The following is a 20,483-nucleotide window of genomic DNA, read 5'->3' as shown; positions in this document are numbered from 1 at the left end:
GGTCTCAATCTGTGTAGAGATGGGAAGAGATAATGTGTGGGGGGGGGGGGGGGGAAGAGGGGTAAATGGGGAAACTGGAATTTCAAGGGTATTTTGTTATATTTGTGATCCTGAATGAGTATAGGCCAAACAAATGCATATTGTTTGGGGCTTAGTCTGGGAAGCCCAAACCAAATTATTTTGAGATAATATCATGCCACAAAAGTCTTTGCGATTTTGGTCATGGAATGTACCAGGAATAGGCTCGGTTTTTAAGAGGTATAAGCTTTTGCAATCCTTACAGAGACATCATGTACACATAGCCTTATTGCAGGAGACAAAACTTGACAAAATAGAGCATCAAAAACTCCGTCCTACGTGTGGGTCAAGTCTATTCGGCTTAGGCACAGACAAAACAGCAGGAGTAGCAATTTTAATAGGCAAACAGGTTCCTTTTCAGCTAGAGCAAGTGATTTCAGATGACGAAGGTTGGTATCTGATTCTAATTGGGCTTCTGCAAGGATGCCCCTTCATGATCTGCAACTTTTATGCACACAATGTCTACCACCAAGCTTTTTTCACCAGGCTGCAAACACTAATAGCTGGCCAAGCCAAAGGACATCTCCTTATAGGAGGTAATTTTAATTGTGTACTAGACCTGACACAGGACCGGTCCGCAAAGAGACCGGGACCAGGTGACTCAACTATCAAGGAGTTATCGATGGTTTGCCAAACACTGGGGATGTTAGACACTTGGAGAACACTACATCCAACCGACATAGAATACACTCTCATCTCGTGGGCCCATGGTACAAGTTCCCGAATAGATTATATATTTGTTCGCAATGTGGACTTTGCATGGGTGCTTCAGGCGGAGCTGGGATCCCTGGAGATAATTGATCATGCTCCAGTATCAGTAGACTTCATAATCAGCAATTCGTCTACTGAAACTTGCATGTGGAGATTCCCAAGGTATTTGTATGGGTATGCAAGATTTCGTGCTTACCTAGCTCAGAAATGGGAGACCTACTCACTAATGAGAATCACAAGACCCAACCCCTCCTTTTTTGGGAAACTGCCAAGGCTGTTCTGCACGGCGATATAATAGCTTATGTAGCATCTCGCAATAAAGCCCAATTATGTCAAATTCGACACTTAGAGGCCCGCCTTAAAGACGCTAAATCTTGCTTTGAGAAAACCCCGACCCCAGCTGCCAGGGCTTTGGTCGCGAAAGTCCAGTGTGAATTAAACTTAATTCTGCATGAGAGGGTGCAGAAATCTGCCATGTTTTTTAAGGCCAAATATGGAAAACTACTAGCCAACATGACTAAAAGCTAGGGAAACAATAGGTATATCTCTGCAATGCGCTCCTTGGTAAATTCAGATAAAGGGAAATGTGAGATCATTCGCGATATCAGAACTTATATACAGCAGAAACGGTGGACCAGCGTCATATTACAGACTATTTAGTCCATTCAGGCCTATGTCGTTTGTCTGAATCTCAAGTAACCATATTGAACCAACCTATCAAGACACAGGAGATATATGACAAAATTAAAGCAGCCGAAGTACTTAAGACCCCTGGACCTGATGGGTATCCTGTAGAATTCTATAAAATATTGGCACATCAAATTTCCTACCTGTTGCGTGATATGTTTGAAGACCTGATCCTACATAGGGATTCTCCCCTTTACCAGAACATAGTGCATATAAGAAAATTATTCCTTACCTGCTAATTTTCGTTCCTGTAGTACCATGGATCAGTCCAGACGGTGGGTTATGTCCCCCGTCCAGCAGATGGAGTCAGAACAGAGCTCGAGAGTGGCACCTCATATGCTAGCGCACCCTCTGCTGGAGCTCAGTATCATGGATAACAAAGCTGAAAATAGCAATGTAAGGAACAAGGTGGATCAAGAAACCTGACGTAAATAAACCATCAAGAACGATAACCGAGACGACCTGCAACTCAGGTCGGAACAGTCAACTTGTGAGGAGTTGTAACCTCGAAAGAAACTTAGCGGAAGAAAGAAAGAAAAGGCAGCCAACAAGACAGCCATACAGACGAAAACCCGAGCAGGAGCTTGAGATCCCAGCGTGGTGGGCGTCTGGACTGATCCATGGTACTACAGGAACGAAAATTAGCAGGTAAGGAATAATTTTCTTTTCCCTGTACGTACCAGGATCAGTCCAGACGGTGGGATGTACCCAAGCTTCCCTAAACCGGGTGGGCCCCTGAAAGCCCTGCTCGGAGGACCTGATCCCCAAAGAGACCGGATCCCGAAGGCGCCAGGTGCAACCGATAATGCCTGGCAAAGGTATGCAGCGACTTCCAAGTCGCCGCCCGACAGATCTCCTGCGGAGACACGGAACGAGATTCAGCCCAGGATGCTGCTTGCGAGCGAGTAGAGTGGGCTCGAACTCCCCTGGGTGGGTCTCGTCCAGAACCAATGTAAGCCGCCGAGATGGCGTCCTTAATCCAGCGGGCGATGGTCGTCTTCGACGCGGCGGAACCCTTCTTAGGTCCCGACCAGAGGACAAACAGATGATCGGATACCCGGAAGTCATTGGTAACCTCTAAGTAGTGGAGGAGCACTCGCTTCACATCCAGATGGCGAAGCGTCCGAGAATCCTCTGGAGAAAAGGCCGAGATCTCAACCGTCTGGTTCAAGTGAAAGGACGACACCACCTTTGGCAGGAAAGCTGGCACCGTGCGAAGCGAAATCCCGGCATCCGAAATACGCAGGTAGGGCTCCCTGCAGGATAGCGCTTGAAGCTCCGAGATACGCCGAGCGGAGCATATCGCTAGAAGAAAGACTGTCTTCATCGTGAGGTCTTTAAGTGTGGATCCTTGAAGTGGTTCGAATGGAGCACCTGCCAGTGCCCGAAGTACTAGATTAAGATTCCACGAGGGGCAGGGGTCCCTGACCGGCGGTCGGACGTGTTGAACCCCCTTCAGAAACCGGGCGATGTCCGGATGGAGCAGGAGCGAGGACGTGTTCCGCACTAAGATATTCAAAGCCGCCACTTGTACGCGGAGAGAATTAAAAGCGAGACCTTTGTCCAGTCCGTCCTGCAAGAACTGAAGGATTAGTGCGACCGTCGCCTCCGTGGGCCGGACGTCCCGACCGGCACACCAGGCCTCGAAGACCTTCCACACTCGAACATAGGCCACGGACGTGGAGGGCTTGCGGGCCTTAAGCATCGTCGAGATCACCGCCTCCGGGTATCCTCTGCGGCGGAGACGCCGCCGCTCAAAAGCCATGCCGCAAGACAAAAGAGTTCTGCCTGGTCGAAAAATACAGGACCCTGGTGCAGGAGCCGGGGAAGGTGACCCAGCCGGATCGGTCCATCCACCGCCAGTAGGAGTAGGTCCGCGAACCAGGGACGTCGGGCCCATTCTGGAGCCACGAGAATCACGAGGCCTCTGTGACTTTCTATCCTGCGAATGACCTTGCCCACAAGGGGCCAGGGAGGAAAGACATAGAGCAATTGGTCCTCTGGCCACGGGAGTGCCAGAGCATCCACTCCCTCCGCGCCTCGCTCCCTTCTGCGACTGAAGAAGCGCGGGGCCTTGGTATTGGACGCCGTCGCCATCAGGTCCACCCGCGGCATCCCCCAGCGTTGAACTAGGAGTTTCATCGCGGCGTCGGATAGGGACCACTCGCCGGGGTCCAGGCGCTGCCGACTGAGATAATCCGCCTGGATGTTGTCCACCCCGGCTATGTGCGAGGCCGCGAGCCGCACGAGATGTAGTTCCGCCCATGCCATCAGTAGCGTGGTTTCGGCGGAGACGTGTTCGCTTCTCGTTCCGCCCTGGCGATTGATGTAGGCCACGGTGGTCGCATTGTCGGAAAGGATCCGCACCTCCCTGTTCCGAACCAGAGGGAGGAAGTGCCGGAGCGCTAGCCGTACCGCCCTGGTCTCCAGTCGGTTGATCGGCCACCGAGCCTCCTCCGGCGCCCATAGCCCCTGCGTGGCGCTGCGATCGCAGACGGCGCCCCAGCCCACTAGACTGGCGTCCGTGGTCACCACCACCCAAGTGGGGACTTCGAGCGAAACGCCGCGAGCCAGGTGAGCCGGAACCAACCACCACTTTAGGCTGTCCCGAGCCGCCTGAGGGAGAGGCAGGATCACTTGATACTCCTGCGAGACCGGTTTCCAACGAGAAAGCAGGGACGCCTGCAGGGGACGCAGGTGTGCAAAGGCCCAGGGCACCATGTCGATCGTGGAGCCCATCACTCCCAGGAGCTGCAGGTAATTCCAAGCGGTGGGCTCCGGCAAGGCCGCGAAATGACGTATGTGCTCCCTTAACGAGAGGGCCTTGTCGGAACGCAGAAACACCATGCCCTGCTGAGTGTCGAAAGTCGCGCCCAGGAAATCCAAGCGTTGCGATGGCACGAGTGAGCTCTTGGGAAGGTTCACGACCCAGCCCAGGGAGCGCAGGACCGCCAAGACCCTGGCAACCGAGGCCTGACCAAGTGAGAAGGACTTCGCCCGTACCAGCCAGTCGTCCAGGTAGGGATGCACTAAGATACCCTCCTTGCGAAGGGCCGCCGCCACCACTACCATAATCTTGGTGAAGGTCCGGGGGGCTGTCGCCAAACCGAAGGGCAGAGCCCGGAATTGAAAGTGCTGTCCGAGGATCTTGAAGCGAAGGTAACGCTGGTGGTCCGGACGTATGGGAATATGGAGATACGCCTCCGTCAGATCCAAGGACGCCAGGAATTCCCCCCGGTGCACTGCGGCAATTACCGACCGCAGTGTCTCCATACGAAAACGGCTGACCCGGAGTGACCGGTTGACCTCCTTTAAATCCAGTATGGGGCGAAACGACCCGTCCTTCTTGGGAACTACGAAGTAGATGGAATAATGCCCCGAGCCCACCTCGGCGAAGGGGACGGGCACAATTGCCTCTATGGCCTGAAGGCGGTCCAGAGTCTGTTGAACCGCCATTCGTTTGGCCTTGGAGCCGCACGGGGAGAAAAGGAACTTGTCCCGTGGCGGGCGGACAAACTCCAAGGCGTAACCGTGCCGGATGGCGTCCAGGACCCACTGGTCTGAGGTGATCTTCGCCCACTCCTCGAAGAATTCCGTGAGTCGGCCCCCGATGGTCGGGCTGGAGGAGTGGGCCACCCTGGCATCATTGGGTGGATTTGGCGGGGGGATTCCCCTGCCCCGAGCCGTCTCTCGCGGGCCTCCGCCCGCGAAAGGAACGCGACCACGGCTGTGATCTGTTGGGGGCGGCTCGAGGTCCCGGCTGTCGGTACGACTTGAAACGCCGCTGCGCCCTCGCTCTGGTTCTGGAAGAAGCAAACGGCCTGTAAGTCCGCTGTCTGTCTTCGGGTAGTCGATGCACCGAGTTTTCTCCCAATGATTTGATGATTTCATCCAGCTCATTGCCGAAGAGGAACTTCCCCCGGAACGGGAGGGATCCTAAGCTCGATTTCGAAGAAGCGTCCGCCGACCAATTCCGAAGCCAGAGGAGCCTACGAGCTGCCACCACCGAGACCATGGACCGGGCCAGGACACGGAAGAGGTCATACAGAGCATCCGCCCCGTATGCAATGGCAGATTCCAGGCTGTCCGCCTGAGCGGCCTCCTCCGGAGGCAGCTGCTGGGACGTCAGGAGCTGCTGAACCCAGAGGAGACTCGCCCTCTGAGTCAACGAGGTACACATGACGGCACGCATGCCTAAGGCCGAGACTTCAAACACTCTTTTGAGGAACGTTTCCAGCTTGCGGTCCTGCGTGTCCCGTAGGGCCGTACCGCCCGTGACCGGGATCGTCGTCCTCTTCGTCACCGCAGAGACCGCCGAATCCACCTTAGGGACCCGGACGAGATCTAAGAAATCCTCCGGCAACGGATACAATTTTTCCATGGCTCGGGAGACCCTCAGGGACGCCTCCGGGGCGTCCCATTCTCCAGTAAGCAGTTGCAGAAAAGACTCATGAACCGGAAACGCCTTCGCCCGAGGCCTGAGCGCGGCCAGGACTGGATCCCCTTTCTTAGAGCACGTCGCCACCGCTGGAGCCACTGGCGCCGGCGGATCCGGCGGTGGATCCAAATCCAGCTCCTGCAGCGTCTGTTGCAGCAGATCCTGCAGCTCCTCCTTGTGGAATATTCGTAGGGCGTGCGGATCGTCTCCTTCCGTCTGTCCATCCGCGTGCGCCTCCGGAGGGTCAGAGGGATCGAATCCCGGGGTGGAAGCCGCTCCCACAGCGCGCGGCGGGGATGGCAGAGCAGGGGTTCCTGGGACTGCCCCAGCCGGGCCCGGAGGCCCGGTGGGCGGCAAAGCTAGCTTAGGGATCTTGGGAGAGGGCGGTCCAGCCATAGCGCCCCCCGGATCTGCTAGGCCTTGTAAATAAGCCCTATGCAGTTTAAAATAAAATCCGGGGAGAAAAATGGCATGCCGGGAGGCGCGCCAGAAGTAGAGGGCTCCTGGGGCAGACGATTCGGCAAGCCCTCCTCGGGGCTGCACTGCAGGCGAGGGCCGCCCCGAGCCGCGGCATCCTCCTCCCGGCCGTTTTCCGCGCCAAGCTCCCTCTCCAAAATGGCCGCCATTCCCGCCCTTGGCGAGGAAATGGCCGGCCCACGCTTCCCGGGCAACGGGGAGAGGGGGGTCGGGAGCGCACCCGTGCCGTGCGCGGCGCCTTCCTCCTCGGGAAGGCAGCGCGGGCAAACCCCCTCCCTCGAGAAACGAGACCCCTGCTCTCCGCAGGTCTCGCACCTCGAGAAGCGCGGCATCGAATGCCGCGACGAAAGTCCGCCTCGGGGGGGGCCGAAAGGAAATCGCACCGCGGGGGGGCCGGAGTGGCCTTCACAACCCGCCCAACAAGTCCGTAGGCACCGGCGGGAAAACCCCCCGCCGGTGCGCCCAGGCCCGAGGAAAAAACGTGCCGGGCCGCGGGACTGTCAGCACTCGCGCGTAGGAGCCGGAGCCACCGGCCAACTCAGCTGTAAAGCAAGCAAAACACAAAGGGAAAAACCCACTTACCCCAACGCGCAAGTACAGAATAGCAGGAGGAGGCAGAATAGAGCTCGAAGAAACGCCTCCTCAAAAATCAACGTGAACAGCAATTTATTTACTTTTTTTTTTTTTTTAGAATAACTTGATCCAACCTTGCAAAGAGGAACAAAGATGACAGGAAGAACTCAAAAGAGAGCCAAAGAAAAGAAGAAAACCTGTCCCCCTGGGAAATCCTGATTTCCCCAACTCGCATCTGCTGGAGTCAGAAAGATACTGAGCTCCAGCAGAGGGTGCGCTAGCATATGAGGTGCCACTCTCGAGCTCTGTTCTGACTCCATCTGCTGGACGGGGGACATAACCCACCATCTGGACTGATCCTGGTACGTACAGGGAACACAGTGATACCCAAGGGCAATAAAGATCAGACTCAGCCAGAATCATATCATCTGATTTCACTCCTAAATTTTGATGCCAAATTGTTAGCCAAGATCACGGCAGACCAGTTAGCCACCATATTGCCATTGCTCATTCAGACAGATCAAGTTGTGTTCGTAAAGGATCGTTACTCCTCCATGAATGTTCGAAAAATATTATCTTCCTTGGAAGTCTGTCATTGGCAAAATATACCTTCTATGCTGATCCGTTTTGATGCTGAAAAAGCATTTGACAGTGTCAGTTGGTCTTATATGTTTGCTACTTTGAATCCTATGGGTATCACTGGATATTTTTATCATGTGATGCAAGCCCTTTATCACAAATCAAAAGTGGCAGTGCTTGTCAATGGAGCCCTCTCTACCCCATTTGAACTCTATCGAGAAACCCGACAAGGCTGCCCACTATCCCCACTACTGTTCATTGTCACCTTAGAGACCCTCTTAAATAACATCAATAAGAATATTAGGGGTGTCCCCCCATGTCCAGGAGAGCCGGCTTCTTATAAGTTAGTTGCTTTTGCTGACAATCTCCTAGTCCATGTTAGTTCCCCGCAGCAATCCTGGGAACCGTTAATGTAAGAATTCACTTGGTATGAGTGAGTGGCGGGATTGAAACTCAATTTGGGAAAATCGGTTGCGTTACTTTCGATGCCTGAAGCTCATGAGTGGATCCCAGTTGATTTCCCCATACCTCGGGTTACAGACTCTATAATTTATCTTGGTGTGCTGATTCCTCGAATCCTGGCATTAGTGCAGCTGCTGAATTATAAGAAAATTTGGCAGAAGACTAATATTCAACTTCAGTTTTGGCATAACCTGCTACTCGCTCTTGCAGGTCGTATGGCCCTATACCAAATGATGATTCTCCCTCACTGGCTATATGCCATGCAACTATTACCAATATACTGGACAAAGCGGGAATTGCAGGGCATTTATACCCAGGTGTGACACTTCTTATGGAAAAAGCCCCGTATAGCTCTGGATAAACTCCGCTACTTAAGAAAAACGGGTGGATGGGGATTGGCAAACATAAAAACATACAATGTGGCATGCCAACTGCACATTGCAGCTGATTGGATCATGGGCACAAGTATATATACACCCTTGGTAGTTGAACAGCTCTATGTCAAACTTCTCCATCTTTCATACATACTATATATAACACACATCAGATACTTCCCACGCATCTTCGCCATAACATGCTGATAAAGCCTACTATGGCAGCCTGGTGCTGGTTTTGTCACCGCCTAGGATTCCCCAGTCGTTATACTCATTTTTTTACTGATAGTAGGGAACAGAGATTTTTTACCTGGCATGCAGAGTGGGGTGTTTTAAGATCTGGCGGACAGAGGACTGCGAGCAATTGTCCATACTGTTGATGAATTCAATATTGTATGCTCTTTTCAAAATCTTTGGGAACACTATGACCTTCCAAACCAGCATTTTTATGCTTATCTGCAAATACGTCACTATGTGAGGTCCCTGTCTTTGCTGGATCCCCATAACTATGCTTGGGAAATACTTTCGTATTTTTTGGATATGGACGATCCTATGCACCATCGGGTGTCCTTCTGGTACAAGTTACTAATGAAGCATCAACCTGTTCCTAATTGGGATGTCTTGGTGGCTGACTGGAACAGAGAGTTGGACACCAAATTGACCTCAGCCTATTATAAGGGCTGTTTTGGATGTACACAGTCCTTAGCAGTACACACTCCCCTTCAAGAACTACAGTTCAGGTTTCTGCACAGATCCTATATAGCTTCTGCACAAGCGGGTAGTTACGGGAACCTTGGCAGCAGTAGTTGCCCTACATGTGGGGACGAACACAGTATGCTTGGGCACCAATTTTGGATTTGTCCAGTTATCTATTCTTTTTGGCAACGGGTACATAAACACTTACTCTCCATAACCACCACTTCTTTTGTGTTTACAGTGAATTTTTTTTATGGGATGAACTAGGGGCATCACATTTTTCAGTAAGTATGAACAATGGTGTTGTAGATTGTTGATCTTGCTTGCCAAGAAATGTATTCTGCAAAAATGGATCCTCTCAGACCCACCCACACTAACACAATTTCGCAACCTGATTCATCATACCTGTGTTCTTGATAAATATGTTGACAAAATTGAATGGTATAAAAAAAAAAGATTTTGTCAAACGTTGGGACATATACCTCCAGTCTCATTCTCCCTTGGCTCGAAGCCTGCTGCTCAGTGACTTACCTATTGTATAAATGTGGCCTTTTGTGTACATCTTATTACCCCAGGATCACTCATAATGAGAATGGGGAAGGGGGGGGTTGCATTTTTTACACCTCCGACAAGCACTGCTAGAGCGTAGTAAAAGGCATACACATTGAGGACGACCAGTTCTTGCTGTAAATTGGTTTAAGTGGGGTAAAATGCAAGATTTTATAGCAAATAATGGAAAAACTACATCTCTCTGTTTCTGTTTGTTATCTTTTAAAATTATTTTTATTTTATTACATTTGAAAAACATGGACTAAACATCCCCCTATTTGCATGACCAAAAATTGGACCCTCTGGACTTCACGGAGAACTTTTAAGTGCTCCTGAGCGGCTGTTGGCAGCATCTCTTTAAATTCTGCAACCTCTGCGAAAGGACTGGCCCTTTGCGGTAAATTATCTCTGAGTAGAAAACTTTCCCGAACAATAATATCCAGACTCCTGAAACTTATGCTGACTGGCTTGGGAAAGTGGACCCTTAGATCAATGACTCACAGAGCTAAGAGACGCAGATCAAAAGGCAGAGACGTGGTTGAGGCAGGCGGAGTCCATTCAGAAGCAGGATACATGCAAGGATCAGGGCAGGCAGCAGATGGAAGCAAGGCCAGGAACCAACCTGGGTCTCAATCGGTAGTCAGAATCAGGAACAGTCAAATACAGAGGAACAAAGAAACAGTACCTGCTGCTCTGGCACTAGCCCAGAGGAGTGAGTTTCCTTTTATGTTAAAGCAGTGCTGATGTCATCAATCCGCATCACAGGAAATCCTGGACGCTGGCCCTATAAGCCTGGTGAGTTACTGCAGGCCCTTACTCAGAGCTGCAGAGGAGCAGGACACCAGGAGCCATGCTAGAAGGCCCCAGCAGGATGCAGAACACAGCACTGAGCCCAGGATCATGAGGTACAGGATACCAACTGTGGTGCAGCACCCCATGGTTGAAGGCATGTTACACTGGGAAAGCTTTTTGAGAACTTTTTGGTTTAGCCTCTGGTAACCTGTGAGCCTTGGACTCCCCCGGATGCTTGATTAGTTTCTCTAGGTCTTCATCAAAAACGAGTATTCCCTGAAATAGCAAAACTGCTGAGCCTTAGACCAAACATCCACGACCCAATTTTGCAGCCACAGCAAATGCCTGGCCGCAACCAAAGACAGCATGCTTCGTATTGATGTCCAAATCAAATAATAAGGCATCAGCAATAAAGGAAACGCCAGCTTTCAGCTGTTTTACCTCCTGCTCCAAAATACCATGGCCACTGGTGGCTACTGGGAGCTGCTAGACCTAGCACAAACATGTCCATACCCTAACACTGTAGCACGGAGTGCTAAGGCCACAACCTCAAGTGCTGTTGCGTTCGTGCCTATTCTCGCCCTCCCTCCGCCCTCTCTACCTTTGTGGCGACTCCCTTCGGCTCAGATGGACAGATGCAGCCGCGGCTTCTCCCTCCCTCTTGGTCCCGGTATCCCCGGGCTGGCTTGACGCTACGGATCCGCCATGTTCCTGATGACGCGCGTTCCAGACATTGTACCAGCAAGGGCGCAGATTGTTGGACGAGATCCGGTACTCGCTCCTCAAGGGCCTACGTTCCCGAAGACTCAGAAGACTCCTATTGCCTGGAGGCAATCGCAGACGTGAATACAGTGAGTCCTATTACAGACAGGAACCAGTACTCGCTCCATGGGGGCCCTTGTTCCTAATCTCTAAGGCTCCCTTCAGTCTAATACGTACAGGGAACGTGAGTTAGCATTGCAGATAGGAACCGGTACTCGCTCCACGAGGGCCTATCTTCCTAATTCCTTTCTCATACTCTCTTCTTCCTCAGAAGATATTGCATACCTATATCTTATGGATTATTATTACAGATTAACAGATAGGAACCGGTTCTCGCTCCACGAGGGCCTACGTTCCTAAATCTCTTCTAGCCTCTCTTCTATTCCAGAAGCCATCCCATACACAGTTATTGTGAGTTCTATATCAGACTGCCTATTGGAACCAGTATTCGTCTGCGGCTCCTGTTCCTGAATACTGAAGACTCTCTGTTGCATAAAGAAGACACTACAGAGATCTACAATTGTGAGTGTATCATCTGCCACTGGTTATGCCCAGAATACCCTGTCTACTCACTACCTATAGTCTCTCCTTACAGCTCAGCAACTCAGAGATTGTAGTTCCAGTATCAGAGGGACTTCAGCCCTGCTGGGCATATCACCTCACTACTGCCACCTCTGGTGGTTCTCCTTCCAGTCTAATAAAGAACTATCTGTGTTTGTCTCAATACTCCAGCCTAGCCGGTGGAGGGCGCTGTCATCTGCCATCGGCCCAGGGATTCACTATTTCTTCTAAGTGTTACTCCTTACACTAATAGAGCGGTATCATCATCTGCCACTCTGTGGGAGCCAACCCACATCAGACCATTACTCCTCTCCTGTGAAAGATATTACAGGCTCTCCCTCCTGATCCAGCTCCTTTCTCTTTTCCTTGATATCCAGCTTCACAAAGGCTCAGGTAATCATAGCAGGTAACTTTTTTTTTTTTTTAAAGAGAGACTGACTACTTTTGGAGCATCACTTTTACAGACAGGGATTTCACCTTCCTCCAAGCCATCTAGATCTCGCCTGGGAGGTCGTTCCAAAATATCATCTTCCAATGCCACTGAATCCAGATGAAAGTCCATATCTGGTGACAGTCAACCTTACTTAGGGAGAGAGGAAATTGTAGAAGCACCATAAGGGGCCCCCAAAGCTTCAGAAACACCAGAACTGAAGTCTTTCTTAAATAAAAATGCCTTGTGTATTAAAACTACACACTCTGGAGAGAAATACTCTTAAGAATCCTCCTTCATCCAATCCAGGAATACTGAGGTCAAAAGACTTGGCGCACTAACACCAGAATTGGTGGGGTCAGAGGTGGCCATCTCTATCCAGACTGACACAGCTCAAAATGACTGCCATTGCTGCATTTTCCTCAGTGCTGCGATATTAAGTTGGAGGGTGTACAGAAAAGCAGTTTTCTGCTTTTCTGTACACTTTCCCGGTGCTGGCCGAAATTAACTTCTGCCTTTGGCAGGCGTTAATTTCTGAAAGTAAAATGTGCGGCATAGTGACATTAAGTCGGAGGCCCCAGAGATAAAAAAAAAATCTGCCCACGGGTTGGAAAACGAACGCTCAATTTTACTGGCGTCCGTTTTCCGAATCCGTGGCTGTCAGCAGGTTCGACAACAGATGCCATGGATTTTTTTCTGCTTTTCTGTACACTTTCCTGGTGCTGGCCGAAATTAAAATGTGCGGCTTGGCTGCACATTTTACTTTCTGTATCGCGCGGGTCTAATAGGCTCACCAACATGCATTTGAATGTTGCGGGCGCTATTAGTTTCGGGGGGGTTGGACGCGCGTTTTCCACATGCTATTACCCCTTACTGTATAAGGGATAAAAATAGCGCGTCAAAAACGCGCATCCAAATGGGGGCTAACGGTGCGCTCAGGCTGAGCGCACTTTACTGCATCGGCCCGTTAGTGAGCACTAAGTCGAGTATAACTCCCTCCCTCGTTTGTTTGAACAGAGCCCCTTGCAGGGCATCCACCATCCCTCTACTTCTGTTAGATTCCACAGAAGGGATTCTTCAGGCTACATCCGGCAGATTAAAATCTCCAATAATCAACAATTCTCCCTTCTTTCCCTCCTTTTAGATGTCTTCAACCAGATCTCTGTCTAGTTCTTCTGTTTGAGTCATAGGCCTGTAAACCGCTCCAGTAAAAATGGATGCACCATCCTCTTTTTTTTTTTTTATTCTCTCTCTTCCACTGCTGGCAATGGGCCACCCGAAATTCCCTGCACCACAGGAAAACTGCCAATCCCACCTTCACTGGAAGTTCAAAAGCTGATTGCCCGTTTTAGATTTTCTACAATCTGAGGGGTTTTTTCTCTTTTTAAACTTTAATACCCCAAAAGAAAAATTCTCTTCCTTGATCCACAGCACAGGAATCCAGGCAGTAGGCAGCACAGAAAGAGAGAAGAGAGGAAAGGAAATGAGGAAACCATCCCCACTGGCTTTCAAACCCGCTTCCCCCCAGGGAAGGACAAGAGCACTTCCAGGGCCACTGACCCCCTGCTCGTCCTTAGTTGACCAGGAGGATAGCCTCCAAAGGGACCTGCCCACTACCATCTGCTGGAAATAGAACAGTGGAGAACTGCAGGTGGCACAATATCTTAAGTACAGTAGGGTAAAGTGAAGTTTTGATTCTGTCTTCATTTGCTGATAGGGGAAAAAAAATCAGTCAGGTGGATGATAAGGAAAGATCAGTTTTGCAGTTTCTATTTCCTGGGTCATACTTTTAGAATGTTGTTGAAGAGCAAACAGATTTAGCATCATATCCCATATGATTTACTGTGGCTCACCATTCATTCTTACTTTAAAAATATATAATAAAGGAATGATCTATCCATTGCTGTTTGAATCCTAGAATGGATTATCCAGTTTTTATTGTATTTAGGATTTAATCATGTATTTCTTGGCTCATCATTAAGTTTTACTCTGAAATATTTACGTATATTGTATTTTGGATGAGTATATATGTATTTATGGTTTGTCCCTCACTTGGTCTTGCCAAGTGGGCTAACTCTGGTCCTTGAGAGCCACAAACAAGCCTGATTTTCAATATATCCACAATACATTTGTATGAGATAAATTTTGATATCCTGAAAACCTGACCTGTTTGTGGTTCTCAAGGACTGGAATTGGCCACCCCTGAAATATGCCATGACAGTGAAAATACTATGTATTTCAAAGGATTATGATAAACTTCAATTATAGTGAGACACCAATTATAGTTATGATTCGTAAGTTAGTTGAATAGCATCTGCAAAAATGACTTACCTTGCTCTTGTTTGAAGAGAATGCTATACTGAAATAAAGAAAAAAAAATGCCATACATAACATGTCCAAGTCTATCCCAACCAAACCATGCCATACTCAGTTAGATTAAAAATAGCCAGAATACTTACCTGTGTACTCATGTTTCACATTCAGATTTCATATGAACACAAAATTACCTAGACAAAAAAATAAAATTTTAGGAATCATATTTACACAAATAATATTTTGTCAGCCTTTTTCTGATCTGAGGACATACATGTACTAACCTACTATCATCATCATTGGCATAGCACATACCAGAAGCATGCAGTGCTATACAGATGCACACACAATGGACAATTCTTGTAACTGGAGCTTACAATCTAGTCAAAATATGCATACAAAAAATCAAGGCAAACTCCTGATCTTTGTTGGTGGGATGGAGGTGAGGGGCATCCCTTTGAAGCAAAGACAAAAGGAGCAGGCTTCTCTTTAGCCCACTTGACACCTTCAAAATCTGACACCCTAGGCAATTGCCTCTGCCTAACTCTGTACTTGACTCGTACTCACCCCAATTCCAGCGACTTGAGGCACAGCCATCCGTGTAGGAATGAGGAGCAAAAGGGGTGACTGCCCTGGGTCTTGCAGCATGATAGCCCCTTGCCCAACACTAATTTCTTGATAGCTTGGGGATGGAAACATGCACGCCAGCGTTCCAGAGACCCACTGCAGTTGATTTGTCCCAGGCCCCGCACGCTCTTAAGGTCAGCCCTGCCTTGGGGCTCTCGGTCTCAACACTACTACTACCGTACTTCTTAATATTTCTATAGAGCTACACGCCATATGCAACTCTGTAAAAACACACACAAAAAGAAGCAATCCCTGCTTAATGGCGTTTACAATCAATCAGGGAGCCCCGCTGTTCAGAGAGCGTCTTGGGATTTGTAATCCTGCCCTATTTACAGAGCTCAGTGAGAACTACAGGTCCCAGTACGCACAGTGTTTAACCGCCTGCAGGACCATGAGCCGAGTCCGGGCCTCTGCTCAGCAAAAGGCAGAGGGAAGAATTATTCTCTTCGGGAGCTTTGCCCTGAGACTCATTCAGCAGTGAGCGGGATTTTTGTAGTTTTTTTTTGTTTTTTTTTACCAGCGTGCCGGGACCCTCGTCCTTCGCCGCCTCACCCAGTAACCTGACAAGCTCCTCACCGCGTTGCACAGCTCCAGCCTTCTGCAGCCAAGCTTCCTGCCATCCAAGCCGGCCACGCCATACGTAACCAAAGCGCTGGTCGCCGTAGTGATGACGTACGAACGGAGGTTACCATGGGGCCTCAAAAGACTCAAGTCAGCGAAGGCGGCCATGTTGTGTGTGGCAGGATTCAGGAAGTGACTGCGGCCAAGGAAGGGAGTGGTCCATAGAGATAAGGGGCCGGGCATAGTAAGTGGGTAGGTTTCTGCCGGGCCTCCTTACTAGATGGCTCCACCGCATCAGGACCAAAGGTAAGCCAGTGCTGGTTTTACTCCAAGGTACATCTCGTCTGCCCCTGACGACCTGAAGCCATCTGGTAAGTCTTCTGGTGATAGAAGGTACTAAGGTAACACAGGGCTGACTGCTAAGTCTGCGGTATTTTTCATTCTATCGAGAGAAATATTTATTTAGTTAATTTGTTTCAGCTTGGGTGCATTTTTTCAGAGGCTGATGCAAGTAGCTGAGTGTTAAAACATTGGGGGCCCATGCAAAAAGAGCGTTCAGCTGAATGCACTGTTTAACCTGCAGTTGGAAACGGGTTGTGTAGGTACAACCTAATCCCTTTGGGGCCGATGCAATACAATGTGCTCAGATTGACAAGGGCTGTAGAGGCTCTAAATAATCCCCTTATGCAATAAGGGGATTAATGCCTCGACAATGCACAACAGACGCGGAGCGAAATCAATAGCGCTCATCCTTTTTTCGGTTCCTCTGACTTAATATCGTTGCAATATCAAGTCAGAGGAACTGAAATAGGAAAATTAAAAATAATAATAATAATAAAATACAACAAAGTGTGCCAAAGGTGAGGTTAGGAAAAGGGACGCTCAATTAACGAGCATCCATTTTCCTAAACAGTAGACAGCCACCTCTCCTGGGCTCCTGCTGCCGAGGAGGCGTTAGGGATGCACAATTTCCCCTAGTGCCTCCTTTTTACCGTGACACCCGGTTTAAATATTAAATTGGGCACCCGGGAGAGGTGCATCGGCATGCATTAAGGGAGCTGGGGCTCAATCATGAGCACCTGTTTAAGGCGCATCAGTATTGCATCGGCCTGTGTGTGCTTGATTCCAGCGCATGGTACTGACTTATCCGGCTATCCGGAAACTGCTTCCCACTGTCACATAGCCAGAAAAATCAGTATCTGAATAAGTGGTGGTGACTGCTGGCACTTACGTGGAATGTTCCTGAATTTTTTCCTCCTTTTTTTTCAATTTTTTTTTTGTTTAGTTGTGCTGTAAATTTAACTCCAGCTCTGATCCAGGAGTTAAGTTTCCAGCGTTAAAAAAAAAAAAAAAAAATACGCTGGCTAAACGCAGTCTTTCTGCATCAGGGAGTACTACTTAATGTTTTCATTTGCATGGGATTTCCATGGAAAGGCGCTAAGCAGTACTTCTGTTTAGGAATTCACATTTTCTACATGCAGAACTCCCTTCTATGTTGCCAGTAAGTTTTGCGCACAGAAAATGTGCATTCAAGTGCAGGAGCATTTGGCTGAACACATCTTTCTGCATTGTCCTACCAGAGAGACCCAGTACATATACCCCCATTGCAGATTTTAAGGTAATTTGTTCTTCTGGTTCATACCATGGTAAATGTTAGCCAAGGACCCAAAAAACAACAGGGTAGGCGATCCAGTGAAACCGTAGGTGAGCAACAAACGAAAGGATGCCACAAGAGCGTCTTTTTCAAATTTTAATCAAGGAGACGTAAAGAATCAAGTCAAATTGCCCGACTCTGGCCGAGTTTCGCCACATGTGGTGGCTGCCTCAGGGGCTACAAACAAACATATAAAATGTTTAATAACATAAATAGCAAAAACATAAATAATTAAAATAATTAAAATCACATCTAAATCAAATCATCAGAAAACATAAAAACCAATACTTAAATAAATACATAAATAGATAAATTTATAATGACAATGGGACCAATGAAATAAATTCATTGGACCACATGTGGCGAAACTCGGCCAGAGTCGGGCAATTTGACTTGATTCTTTACGTCTCCTTGATTAAAATTTGAAAAAGACGCTCTTGTGGCAAATGTTAGCCAAGGGCAGCGCAGGGCAATCTGCTGCTTGAAGCAAGGGATGAGAAGGCACTCTTGCCCACCCTCCCAAGGCACAATACAGGTCAACAGGCGGGTGGGATTCCCTTGGAGTCTGGCGCCTTCGGTGATTTGAAATGTTGGTGAAGGGGGGAGGCAGGATCCAGAGTTGCCAGACGTGTGGCATATAGTTAGTGATGAGGAGATGAGGACAAAAACAGTAAACAAAAATTCAAAAGGGCATGGGATGGGAGGAAGTGACATCACGAGGCTGAATGGCTGGCTGAGCGGCGAGCTCTGCAGCTAAATTTTTTAAAAAGATCACAAAAGGAGCGAAATCACTCGCAAAATTTGCCGACACATGCTACAAAGCACTGGAACCAGCCAGGAACGACCCAGGGCTCGAACGGAGGCAGGCCCTCGAGGAGCGAGTAAACAGCTCTGAGGTGAAGATGGTAGTACTCACTGGTGTTGAAGATAGCAAATCCCTCCAGGCAGAAGAGAAGGTAGGAGCAGGCAGCGAGTCAGGGAACATGGGCCCTCGAGGAGCGAGTACCGGTTCCTGATAGCGACCTGAAAAGCAAGTGAGGCCTCCGAGGAGCGGGTACCCCGTTAGTGTTAAGAGTCCAATGGAAGATTGGAGACAGAGTTGCTGGGTACGGAGAGCGAATCCCATCCGTAAGGTATCCCCTTGCTAACTCAAAGGCTAGCAAACAATGTAGGCTTTAAATATCCGGGCAGCGTGACATCATCACAGGGGGACGCCCCTGAGGTTTGCACCAAGTAGGAAATAAGAGTGAGGGCCACGCGGCGCATGCACCCTAAGGTACCAGCGGAGCATGGAGGGAGGCAGTGCCCAAGCCGGTCCGGGGACGCCGGAGGGGTCGGCAGGCAGACACCACAGCAGCCAGGCGTCCATCAACAGCAAGAGGAGGTGCCAGGAAAGAAAGGTAGGCGGAGTGAAGCCGTCGGGAAGGGACGGTTGCAACAGGTATATACTTATCTAAGAATCCTTCTGATCTATTTAACAAGAACTATCACCCTCTTCTTTTTTTTGTAATTGTTTATTTTTTACAATAGCCAACAAGGTACATAATGATATAAAAAATGTACATGTATGTATTGAAATTATTGAATACAATACAACAATCTGTTATGACATAACAGATCAGTAACATAACCAAAATAGTAATTAATCCTTTATATGTCAACAAACCTGGACATGAATAAAACACTTATATAGTACCATATCTTGTCTCCTTTGTCTGGTTACTTTTTCAAATTATCCCAATGAAATGAATTCATTGGTCCCATTGTCATTATAAATTTATCTATTTATGTATTTATTTAAGTATTGGTTTTTATGTTTTCTGATGATTTGATTTAGATGTGATTTTAATTATTTTAATTATTTATGTTTTTGCTATTTATGTTATTAAACATTTTATATGTTTGTTTGTAGCCCCTGAGGCAGCCACCACATGTGGCGAAACTCGGCCAGAGTCGGGCAATTTGACTTGATTCTTTACGTCTCCTTGATTAAAATTTGAAAAAGACGCTCTTGTGGCAAATGTTAGCCAAGGGCAGCGCAGGGCAATCTGCTGCTTGAAGCAAGGGATGAGAAGGCACTCTTGCCCACCCTCCCAAGGCACAATACAGGTCAACAGGCGGGTGGGATTCCCTTGGCGTCTGGCGCCTTCGGTGATTTGAAATGCTGGTGAAGGGGGGAGGCAGGATCCAGAGTTGCCAGACGTGTGGCATATAGTTAGTGATGAGGAGATGAGGACAAAAACAGTAAACAAAAATTCAAAAGGGCATGGGATGGGAGGAAATGACATCACGAGGCTGAATGGCTGGCTGAGCTGCGAGCTCTGCAGCTAAATTTTTTAAAAAGATCACAAAAGGAGCGAAATCACTCGCAAAATTTGCCGACACATGCTACAAAGCACTGGAACCCGCCAGGAACGACCCAGGGCTCGAACGGAGGCAGGCCCTCGAGGAGCGAGTAAACAGCTCTGAGGTGAAGATGGTAGTACTCACTGGTGTTGAAGATAGCAAATCCCTCCAGGCAGAAGAGAAGGTAGGAACAGGCAGCGAGTCAGGGAACATGGGCCCTCGAGGAGCGAGTACCGGTTCCTGATAGCGACCTGAAAAGCAAGTGAGGCCTCCGAGGAGCGGGTACCCCGTTAGTGTTAAGAGTCCAATGGAAGATTGGAGACAGAGTTGCTGGGTATGGAGAGCGAATCCCATCCGTAAGGTATCCCCTTGCTAACTCAAAGGCTAGCAAACAATGTAGGCTTTAAATATCCGGGCAGCGTGACATCATCACAGGGGGACGCCCCTGAGGTTCGCACCAAGTAGGAAATAAGAGTGAGGGCCACGCGGCGCGTGCACCCTAAGGTACAGACGGAGCATGGAGGGAGGCAGTGCCCAAGCCGGTCCGGGGACGCCGGAGGGGACGGCAGGCAGACACCACAGCAGCCAGGCGTCCATCAACAGCAAGAGGAGGTGCCAGGAAAGAAAGGTAGGCGGAGTGAAGCCGTCGGGAAGGGACGGTTGCAACAGGTATATACTTATCTAAGAATCCTTCTGATCTATTTAACAAGAACTATCACCCTCTTCTTTTTTTTGTAATTGTTTATTTTTTACAATAGCCAACAAGGTACATAATGATATAAAAAAATGTACATGTATGTATTGAAATTATTG

The 20,483-nt window shown here is 48.8% G+C and overlaps 1 protein-coding gene across 4 annotated transcripts in view; it reads right to left on the bottom strand.

The window, feature by feature from the left end:
- The window catches only part of WDR61 (WD repeat domain 61), a 43,208-nt gene extending 27,411 nt beyond the window's left edge, over positions 1–15,797 (bottom strand). The window contains exons 1-3 of one of the 4 annotated variants that reach the window (XM_029594697.1): positions 15,686–15,797; positions 14,629–14,676; positions 14,501–14,528 (exon numbers count right to left, since the gene is read on the bottom strand). In XM_029594697.1, coding sequence (XP_029450557.1) covers positions 14,501–14,528; positions 14,629–14,640 — 40 coding nt within the window. In that variant the 5' untranslated portion in view covers positions 14,641–14,676; positions 15,686–15,797. Of the gene's footprint in view, positions 1–14,500; positions 14,529–14,628; positions 14,677–15,049; positions 15,200–15,626 lie in introns of those variants that run through there. The other 3 variants (XM_029594698.1, XM_029594699.1, XM_029594700.1) reach the window with 3 other exon arrangements.
- Between the last annotated feature and the right edge of the window lie 4,686 nt (positions 15,798–20,483).

The sequence above is a fragment of the Rhinatrema bivittatum genome, chromosome 3, assembly GCF_901001135.1.
Source record: "Rhinatrema bivittatum chromosome 3, aRhiBiv1.1, whole genome shotgun sequence".
In the NCBI taxonomy this organism is placed as follows: domain Eukaryota; kingdom Metazoa; phylum Chordata; class Amphibia; order Gymnophiona; family Rhinatrematidae; genus Rhinatrema; species Rhinatrema bivittatum.
Note: the sequence above shows the minus strand (reverse complement) of the source record. Positions and strands in the feature narration are given on the sequence as shown.